This window comes from Balaenoptera ricei, chromosome 9 (genome assembly GCF_028023285.1).
Source record: "Balaenoptera ricei isolate mBalRic1 chromosome 9, mBalRic1.hap2, whole genome shotgun sequence".
NCBI classification, from domain to species: Eukaryota; Metazoa; Chordata; class Mammalia; order Artiodactyla; family Balaenopteridae; genus Balaenoptera; species Balaenoptera ricei.
In genome coordinates this window covers 59756657-59767692 of record NC_082647.1, presented here as the reverse complement: position 1 = coordinate 59767692, position 11036 = coordinate 59756657, and the positions used below count along the sequence as shown (strand labels likewise).

The following is an 11036-nucleotide window of genomic DNA, read 5'->3' as shown; positions in this document are numbered from 1 at the left end:
ATGGAAGAGTATGATTCAGTACAATTTATTATTATTAAAACTCTCTTGTTCCTATAGCAATAGCCTGTGTTTTATTTGTGTTTACCCTTTACTTTCTTTTGAAAGTATTATTTATTTACAGGCACATTTCCTCATTCTCTTTTTCTTTCCCAATGTTGAATAAAGCAATGAATCATGTAGAGTTCTTCAGTCTAACTGCTGAAAAGTCAGCTAGGAAAAAGTCTTATCGGCAAATAACTCACAAAGATGAAAGGAAAGAGAAGAGCTTTATTTAAGTTCTCTAAATGAAAGTTCAAAGATGAGGAGAAATAACTTTAAATCCACAAATAAACCGTTCAAAGCAAGTAGTCCTGTATCATATGCTAGATTAACACAGAATGTTTAAGCACAGCAGGCCCACTGAGATACGTTACTTCCCCATGCAAGGAACATCCTCTCCCTTTGTCCTCAGCATCAACTTTATTGCCTAAGTCACAGCATCACAAATATTTCTGCCAGAATATTCCTGAAGCTGGAGGGCAGCACCTCTGCCTGGCATTCTAGAATGTGTTCTAACACCACTTGCTGCAAGCAAACTGTTTTTTGAAGGATCATATTTTCTATGAATAGTTCATACAAATACAGTATTCTATTCCATAATACAGATCTTATTTTAGTACAAAATATTTCTCCCAAAATATCTGAGTAGAACTGATACTTCAGAAAGATTAGTGTATCCACTTATGATTTTTCCTACACGGCACCAGGAATATGCAAATCCCAGTATGCGAAGCAGAGTCTAGGTGTCAAGCTAGTGGAATATTTGACATCATCTCTACTCCAAACTCAAGCATCTAAGGTTAAACAAGATGGAGAACCACACACACACCACAAACAACAACAACAACAACAACAAAAAAACCCTGCTCATAACTGGCAAATAGATTTGTTTGTGCTTAATTACTTCTGCTGTAACCTCTAAAAGGCAATGCTAAGAGTCAATGAGCTTATCTAAAAGTGATTAGCAAGAACAAAAAGTGAAGCGAAGTTGGCCTCATAGACCATGAGGTCCAGAGGTTAATCATCTACGTTTCTCTTTCTGCAAACTGCTAACAAACCTGATTAACACACTAGTCTTTCCAAGTTTCTCAAACTTTTACCATTTTCAAAAAGTCTTTCCATGTGCTTTCCGCAGCTGGCCATCGCCAGCAAAGTGCTCCTTATCTTCTAGCTAAAATGCTCTGAAATGTCAGTCTGTTACATAAAAAGACCAAAGTAATCAACCTAAGTCTTTCCCTTCGCACGTTTCCTTGCACACATTTTCCTAAACTTGTCACACACACATGGGAGCCACTGAGTGTGCAATATTTTCCCCAGGGAGTTTGGGAAAGCACTATGCACGAAATCATTCTAAAATAAAAATAAGTACATGTGCCTGGAAACTTAAAGTGAATCCATTTACATTTACACTCATAGCAGCCAGAGATCTCTCCACTACACACAATCCCTTCACTCTTTATCATCATGCTTCAAAGAAAACCACACTTCATGTCAGAAACATGACTTTGAAAGGCAAGCACTAAGAATGAATCTACACCTCTACTCTTGCCCCTAACATTTGACACTGCAGTTCCCTGCTTATATGTCCGGATCCTCTGCTAAATGGTGAGATCCTGGAGGGCAGGAGTCCTCCCTTTGGACTCATCTTTGCATCTCCAGTCTTTGGTTCAATGAGAGTGTGTTAAAATGTCCATTTTGACTTTCAAGTGGACTGATCTTTGTTTTTCATTTCTAATTTGACTCAAAGATTTCTTTGTTTTGACTATGCTCGTGCTTTCTTCACTAAAAGTAAGTTGAGGAGCTTAGTATATGGAAAGGAGTTTGCAGAACTAGCCATAGTAATTTCTGCTAAGTGGGAGTGGGTGGAGGACACCAAGATTAAGAGGCCCATCCTAAAGCCTGGCATTTTGCCAACTGAATGGTAACGTAAACTTATTACTGATAAGGGAGAGAATGAAATTGGTTGTAAGAAAACCTGGGTCCCATTTCAAATGAGATAACATATGAAAAATCTTACAAAATTATAGCAGGCACCAAGTAAGAGCACTATACATACTAATTATTATTGTTATGTCAGGACCTTCTGGATACGCTCTTGTTTTTGAGACTACCTTAACTTTACCTCTTGTTTATTTCCCTTAACGGTGATACTCTAGGATTAATGACATAGTGTTTGTAAAGTGTTTTTAAATCCCTGAAGTGTTATAATCAACCCAAGTACCATTTTATTTATGCAAACTGTGTCTACTCAGCGAGTCCACTTAAACATCTAGGATTGGGATCTTCTGTCTCATAAGGCTTAATAAATGATTCCCTCTGGCTCTAAAAGCAAGTACTTTTTCAATGACAATGGGAGGGAAAGCAAAGGAATTACTCTGTGACATCTGCTGTGTAACGTTCTTCGAATGGCACATCTTGATAAATGCATGAGAGTCCTTGGAGAGTTACTGCACACAGTGAAGAGAGAGTGGTAAAAATCCCAGTATCTCTGAAAAGGAAGGCAAGACATGTTAAAGTCAGAAAAGCCTCAAAGTTTACATCAATAGAAATCAATAGTGATGTGTTTAATCCCTACTTTATACATGATGGCAGCTTTCCACGGTCTCTGATGGGGAGGCAAAATTAAACATGAATAATGAAGCTAAGGCAGGCTAAGTAACTTTTTAAAGCTAAGATAGCTAATAAGTAGCAGAATACGATTGCACCTAAGCCATTAGCCTCTAGGCCGTGAGCTCTGTACTCTGTGCCCAACATCTCTCCCGTGCTGGGGACAGCCTGTGACAGCTAAAACCAAGGATATGAGGCTAGGTGGAAGCGCTGGTTCACAAAGGCAGCAAAGCCCATAGGTAGCCTGACGACTCAGCTTTGCCAGTGGCTTTCTGCATGACTCATCACAAAGCTGTTAATGCTCTGTTACCTGCCTATTACAGACTTCAGGTTATTTAAAAGTGAATGAAATAATCTATATAATTAATTAATCTATATAATTATTAATATTAATTCATCTATAATAATAAGGCAATTTTTTAAAGTGAGTTACATAATCTACACAAAACAATTTAATCTTCTGATAAAAATGCTATAGGAGCAATCCCAAATATTCTTCTTCTTATTATTATTAAATTCATCTAAATTGATGGGAAGAAAGTAAAACTGTCACCTTTATATAACTGTTCAACTTGCCCTTAGATGGAGAAACTCCCAAGATGTTCCTAAGCACTACTTACTTACTTACTTATTTATTTATTTATTTATTCTCACACCTGCATTTTATAACCCTTTGTCTTGTTGTATTTGAGTGGCATCCTCAAATTCTTAAAAGCATTCTCAAAACCCATTTTTTGAATTAGAATTTCCTGCACTTCCATTGCAGTATGGAAGTACTTTAGAGCAAAACCCACAGGAAGTGAATTGATGCTTTACCTCCAAGTCATCATCAGGGATAGCTCTTTTCCACTTTACGTTCCACCTGATATGTTCATAGGCATTGACGACAACTTCGATTGCTTTGGGATAAGAATGGCAAGCCTGTATCACCTGCAGAGAGACACCATAGAGTTTCATTTGTTCACTGCACATATATGATTCATCTTTTCCACTCACAGAGACGTCAAGACTTCATGGACCGATAAGCCTCTTTGGAGCCCTGAAATGCTTTTGAGAAGTCTCATGCCTTTGAGTATTCAAACACACTGTCAGCCCCCATGGTGGATGGGAGGATTAATAACATAAGACTAATTTCCTTCATCATCCAGGAGCAAGTGAAAAAGAGGTGCTAACAAAGAGGGTGGGGGCCTGATGAAATGCATCCCCTGCTCGTAAAAGCAATTTTGAGAGAGGCTGGTCTCAAAATACACTTCCAGCTGTCTGGGAAATTCTCCTAGTTCTACAGAAAATTTTATTAGCAAAAAGCTGAATGTTAGTAATCCAAGAACTCAAGCCTACTGGTGACTATGAGGTAAAACAAACTATAGAGTAACATGAAAGTTAACCAAAGCTGTCTTCCCAGTGCAGTGCCTGAAGAGGACTAATGTCACGTACCAAATCACCCTCACTGGCATTTTAACCTTCATCAGCAATAAAAGATCACATGAAGATTAGTTATTTCATTAGCACACTCTGTTCAACAGTTCATTGACCAGCCAAAAAAAACTGGAAAGCCGAGTCGAGGTGGCCAGCATTTCCATCAGGAGGCAGAAAGATTTAGCTTTAGGTTTTAGACTAAACTGGATATTTAGCCAACCTTTGATGTTACCATGAAATTTGGACGTATCTGATTAATCAATCATGCAGCCTTTATTAAGTGACAATGGAGGAATATATGAGACATACCCCAAAGTAAAACACACTGGTTTCTGTTGAGAGGCTTACTATAAGAATGAGAAGCAAAAACACGTAAATGAAACAAGAGAAGATCAATGGAGATGTACGGTTGATTCACATACATAAGTATTAGATTATAGGGTTTGAAAAAGAGGAATTATAGAAAATTGCAAGAGGGAGAGCTCTGTGAGTGGCGCTAACCAGGAATGATTTCTTGGAGGAGATGAGTTCAACTGTAGATCCTAAATGGTAGAAAGGTGCGTGTGTGTGTGTGTGTGTGTGTGTGTGTGTGTTGTGTGCCTGCCTGCATCCACTTATAGGCCTGTCTACATGTGCAGCATCAGCAAATGTAACAGTTGTGTTGAAAGAGAGGTACTTCAAAGGGTAAAACAAAAACACAGCTTCATTATCGCTTTCTCCTGCTCACACAAACCCACTGCCTGGAACCCTTCTCCACTCCTGGCATGATACCTCAGGCAGGACTCACACCTGTTTCTACTTAATTTTTAATAATAAAAAGTACTCTGGTCACTCTAGATAGGAGAAAAATGTCATTTCAGTAATAAAAATGTCCATCTTAGTTGAATAATTGAAACTCCAAATTTTATTTAAAAGTTTCTCCTCTCCCATAGCCTAGGCTTGTTTCAAGCTGCAGTTGGAAAGGAGGTATTTGTGGGTGTGGTATAATAGGAAATACATGTTTGGTCTTTGCCTCTGGTTCTGGACAAAGAGCTCCTTTCCACCATTTCAATTATGCTAATGAAGTGAGTCTTAGTGGGGTTCCTAGAGAGCTTCAAGAGGTGGACTGGTTACTGGAAAGACCAATCCTTCATTAGAGGATTGGAACTTTTACACACCTTGCCTCCTACCTCCAGAGAAAGAGTTTGATTGAACTCAAACTCCAACATCCAGGGTTGGAGTTTGAGTTCAAACACCAATGGCCAATGATTTCATTAGTCATATCTACATAATGAAAGTCCCTAAAAGATGGGGTTTGGGCAGCTTCTAGGTGGGTGAGCTCATTAAAGTACTAGGAGGGTGACATGCTCTGAAAGGGCATGGAAGCTCTGTGCACCCCCCCATGCCTCGCCCTATGCATCTCTTTTAATTGTCTATTCCTGAGTTTTATCCGTTATAATAAACCAGTATGCCTACCACTAGAAAGGAGGCATGCCTCCACACTTACACAACTTTTTCCAAAGAAATTTTCTTCCTAATTTCCTGGTCCTTCTCAACCTCCAACCTCCACCTGTTGGTATTGGGCAAAAAGTCACAAAACTGGTTTTCCTCACCTCCTTTACAAGTCCTTCATAGGTGGTCTAGCATTGCATTTTTCAATGTGAGGTGGTAAGTACCCAATGTCTTGGGACTTCAGGAAAAACTGAGACAGAAGGATGAGTATTTTAATGCCCAGTTGTGTGTGTGTGTGTGTGTGTGTGTGTGTGTGTGTGTGTGTGTATACCAAGGTCACCTGAAAGAAGGGCCCATGTCAGGAAAGAACTAAAGTTAAGAGCAGGTAAGATGGAGTCAGCTGACAGTACACCTGGAAGGCCAGTCTGAAGAGCTTGGGATTGACTTAATAGGCAATAGAAAGCTATTATGTATTCTTAATAAGAAAGGGTTATATTCAATCAATTCATTCCATTGGGAAACCTTTATTGAGCACTGTGTTTAGCACTGTGACAGTAATTCTGAGTTTATGCCCTGCTTTTTTCTTCAAGGAATTTACAACCTAGTTGAAGAAAAAAGACAGAGGTATTTCAGAGTTCAAGAGCAATATAATTCAGTAAATAATAAGAGGCTGACTTAAAAGATCATCAGTGTCCCTTGAGCACCATGAGCAAAAGCACAAAGGGAAAAACAAGGATATCAAGGGCAGAGAGGCCTGAGGAGGCTGAATGGGAGTGCACCAAATGGCTTCTCAGCTAGCTTCACCATTAGTCACGAGAACTGAAGCTGCGAGAAAGAATAAGTAGGGTTTAATGACTAATCAGATATAGGGAGTGAAGACTGCAACTTTGAAGCCTAAGATCAAGTACAAATAGGGGTACCACCGATGGAAATGAGGAAATAGGAAGGGCATACTAATTTGAGGATGGTCAGATAATGAGCAGGAGGATATTTCCTATGTTATGTCCTAATGTCAGTTAAAAATGTGCATGATAGGTGCTCTAATGATAAGGTCAAGATGGAGAGGGAGATTTGTGCATCATCAAGGAATGTGCTGGTTAGGGTCAATCATACTCTAAATGGATATAAACGGAAAAGGTAGAGAACCATGGTCTGAAGCTTGATGCATCCTAATAGGCAGGAGAGAGGATGAAGGAAAAAAATTACAGCTACCATTTTTTGAGGACTTACCATGTGCCAGGGCCTATGTTAAATCTTTGCATGTTTAGCTTGCTAAGTCTTCAGACAACCTATGAGGTTAGTCCTATAATTATCTCCACTTTACAGATTTAAAATCAAAGGGTGAGAGAATTTAAACTCAAGGGTATTTAGCTAGTAAATGACAGAGATAGGATTCAAACTCAGGTCTGTGTGACTCCAAAAGTCAAAAATATGTTGAATAAAAATGGTGAAGGGCTTCCCTGGTGGCGCAGTGGTTAAGAAGCCACTTGCCAATGCAGGGGACACGGGTTCGAGCCCTGGTCTGGGAAGAGCCCACATGCCGCGGAGCAACTAAGCCCGTGCGCTACAACTACTGAGCCTGCGCTCTAGAGCCCACCAGCCACAACTACTGAAGCCTGTGTGCCTAGAGCCCATGCTCCGCAGCAAGAAAAGCCACCACAATGAGAAGCCCGCGCACCGCAACAAAGAGTAGCCCCCGCTCGCCACAGCTAGAGAAAGCCTGCTCACAGTAACGAAGACCCAACACAGCCAAAAATAAATAAATTAATTAATTTTTTTAAAACATGGTGAGAGTGGGCATCCTTCTCTTGTTCCTGATCTTACAGGAAATGCTTTCAGCTTTTCACTGTTGAGTATGATGTTAGCTGTGGGTTTGCCGTACATGGCCTTTATTATGTTGTGGTATGTTCCCACTATGCCCTATTTCTGGAGAGTTTTTACCATAAATGGATGTTGAATTTTATCAAAAGCTTTTCCTGCATCTATTGAGATGATCATATGGCCTGGCCTTAGGAGGCATGGCCTCACCTGAGGACTGTGTCAGCCCCAACAAATAGAGCAACCAGAAGGGGCTCTACTGAATAGAGGTTTGAGTCAATGGTGTACTAGAAAATGTTCAACAACAGGCATTTTGTAAAAAAAAAAAAAAAAAAAAAAGACTATGTATATATGTTTTTAAGTTTATTATAAGTTTTGCTAATATAAAGAATGTGAAGCCCACAATTTACAAATAATAAAATACCCAATATAATTTATTTCCTATTCTGTATAGCCAGTTGGTACTCTCAGAATGCTATCACTGATTTTTATATCAATTTTGTATAGATATGAGTTGTATTCATAGCCAACCTGTGTCTGCAACTGAAGAGTGCATGTAGTTCCTATGTTTACGTTGGTTGATATTTTTATTACATTAAGGAGTAATTGTTTCACAAATGTGAAACAATGAAGACATATATTGGAAATTCACTCACTCATCAATGACATAAGTGACTTTTATGTGGAAGTGCTTAATAGTTTTTTGAATATTGGAAGCATATTTCTCAATGTTTTGCACTATTCACAATGTAAGAGCTACAGACACCACACACTACAAATTTTTAAGTTTAATCTACGTTAGTAACATTCTCTCCATCAATTTCTGAAGTCTAGATATCAACAAAGCAATAAGTTAAGGTCTGATTGGTAGCATTTGCTGATTTCTGTGGTGTAAACACTTGCATCATGGCCTATTTGAGGTCCCTGAACGTATGGTGGGGAAGAGATGTATAGTAACATCATTATATAGTGTTTCCACCATATAGATCCAATATATGCAAATAATATCAGGAGCATAGATACGTAGAGTAAAATAATTGGGAGGTAGTGTGTTTTGAATATTTATTACCTTTGTTTTTAGTATACTTTATTAGTTGTAGGTTTATATGACTTAATTTTTAAACATCGTTGCATTTAACAATCAGCTCACAAAATTCCTGATAATTTAACAATCAGCTCTCGTGAGCTACTGTGAGCCAAATTCTAGCACACAACTCCTTTTAATTGTCCCCGAATTTAAAAAGTGCAATCATAAGCCATTGCAGACTAAATGTGTATATTGAAGCTCCAAACCAGTGAAGGCATCAGAACCATCCTGCCCAGTGGCTAGGTCCAAATGGGCACAACATAAATACTTGTTTAATGAGACGATCCATTCACATACATAGTCTGGGTACAGTGCACAAGGCTGACCTGCTGACAATGGCTTTTTCAGCCAGGTCTACTTAAATAAAGAGTAATCCCTAAGGGGATAAGCAGGTGGGCTGGAGTTAGACATCCATTGCTGTGGGACCTCTGAAGAGTCAGCACTTCTGAGTATATGGAAAGTATAACTAGAAGGATTTCCCCATGGGTACAAGATTGTCAAGGTGGGCAGGTAATTTTTCCAGGACCTTGGTCTTGGGAAATTGAGGCAAATGGGGCTGCTCTTTTCTCTGCAGTTGGGATGAGGATGGCAGATATGTAGCTCTATGCAAAAGAGACAGACAAAACCTGAGGCTGACTAATTGCTTTGAACGCTAGTTTATAAACTACCATAATAGCATCATAGACTGTTAGGGTTGCAAAGGACCCTAGGGATTATCTAATCCCCCTAACTTGGAGATGAGGAAATTGAAACCCAGAGAGGCACACAGTAAGAGAAAGCATTGTTTTAGGTCTTCATCTGAGTTTAGTGCTCTTTCAAATATATTCTGATGATCTTATTTTAATCCTTAAGTAAGGACCAGTGAAGTGAATGGTTTAAAGACACAGATCCTATTGTACAGATACTTAGAACAAGAAACACTCTTTACTATAATCGTTATAGTAATTATAGGCTGGATTTTGTTGAAAGTTCAAAATAATTCCCTTTTTAATGCAAAAATGTTGTTAATAATATGAAAATAGCATCCATCAGACCTCTATACACATCCTTCTCTAAAGACCTCCAGATACATTCTTTCTAGAAGGATGAGCCATGTTGAAAAGTATGCTGGTAATCAGATGAGTAATCCAAAATGAAAATTTAAATTTAAGAGTTACCAGGACAGAGATGACAGCTGAAATTAATCCAAGGCCTGAATCAAGAATATACTTGTACTGGAATTTTGAAAACAGAGAGCATGGGGAAGTCAGAAGCTTGTAATGAGGCTCTGCACATGGTTTAAGTGTCCACTCAGAAAACTGACCTCTGCTCTGCATTAATTCCCGGGCTACACTCACTCTTCATGCAAACCACACTGGTTATGTTTAAAGACACATTGCCCACCTACCCAATACAGGTAATCTGTCCCTAGGTATTCCTTACCTCCCCCTTCCTGCCAAAACCTTGTACACAGAGGAGATGTTGCTAAAAGTTACTCTCCTCCTGTAACACATTACTTACTCCTCAACTAGGGTTTCCAGGTTTAGCAAGTAATAATAATGTAGGTTACCAGGTAAATTCGAATTTCAGACAGACAACAAATAATTTTTAGTATAAGTATGGCCCCAATATTGCATGGAACATATTTATACTAAAAATTACTTATTAGTGATGAATTTCAAATTTAATAGAGCATCCTGTATTTTGTTTGGCAACCCTATTCCCAGCCCCTATTCAGAAACAGTTCAAACTAAGTTATGTATACAGGAATATAATTCATTCATAGTTCAGGAGCCCAACTTCACACATTTGGTGCTTCAATTTGCACCTGGCACACTCCCATATATCACCTGGAGATAACCTTTCATTAGGATAAAAAAAATTGAGTAGTTCTTAACCTTCAGTCTTTAGATGCACAAAGTCCAAAGCTCCCACTGCCACATTAGGTTTTGCTGACACTGACTAGCAAATTTTCTGCTGACAGAAGACGGTTCTCACAGCAGGAAAGGCTCCTTTTAGCCTGACACTCCCAGCTCTCTTAACTGACAAGCCTAGCTTCCAGAACGAAGACAGCTGATCACGCCTTCTTCAGGCCTCAGTAATTATTTCACCAGGTGACAACAAAAAGAGACCCTTAAGAGAGAGCAAACTCTAAATAATCACTCTATGATGACTCCCAGGAACCTTGACCATCAAATGAGGAAGGACTGGTGGACCCAGAAGGCAGAAGCTTCTGCTTCTTTGTAAACCTGGGAAACAGAAAATGCTCAATGACCTTCACCTTCTGTGAGTCTCTGGGGTCTCTATTCTCCCTTCTTAGAAGAACAATTGGACAAAAGGTAGTGGTGGCAACTGGAGAGACCTTAAGACCCTTCCCCTCATCATCTGACCCCTAAAAGCATAAATTAGAAAACAGATTCAAGATAAGTCTCCCTGCCACCCTTCCAGTACAAGCGCCAACTGTAAGCCACTTCACCAGAGAAAATCTAAAGCTACCTCTGCCCTTTTATATTGATATATTTGTGTGCAGAAAGGTACTTAATGATCAAAGAGACTGCTTATACCCTGGGCTTCATATACAGAACTGTTCAACGGCAGAAATCATCGTTACCTCCCCCAAACTTTCACATACCTTTCCCTCCCCTAGAAAAATGTCTTT

The 11036-nt window shown here is 39.2% G+C and overlaps 1 protein-coding gene across 2 annotated transcripts in view; it reads right to left on the bottom strand.

Moving 5' to 3' along the window:
• Window positions 1-249: 249 nt before the first annotated feature.
• The window catches only part of ASB4 (ankyrin repeat and SOCS box containing 4), a 118518-nt gene continuing 107731 nt past the window's right edge, over window positions 250-11036 (bottom strand). For both annotated transcript variants that reach the window (XM_059933882.1, XM_059933881.1), the window contains 2 exons: window positions 3463-3576; window positions 250-2527 (listed from right to left, as the gene is read on the bottom strand). In XM_059933882.1, the coding sequence (XP_059789865.1) occupies window positions 2339-2527; window positions 3463-3576 (303 nt within the window). In that variant the 3' untranslated portion in view covers window positions 250-2338. The remainder of the gene's footprint in view (window positions 2528-3462; window positions 3577-11036) is intronic.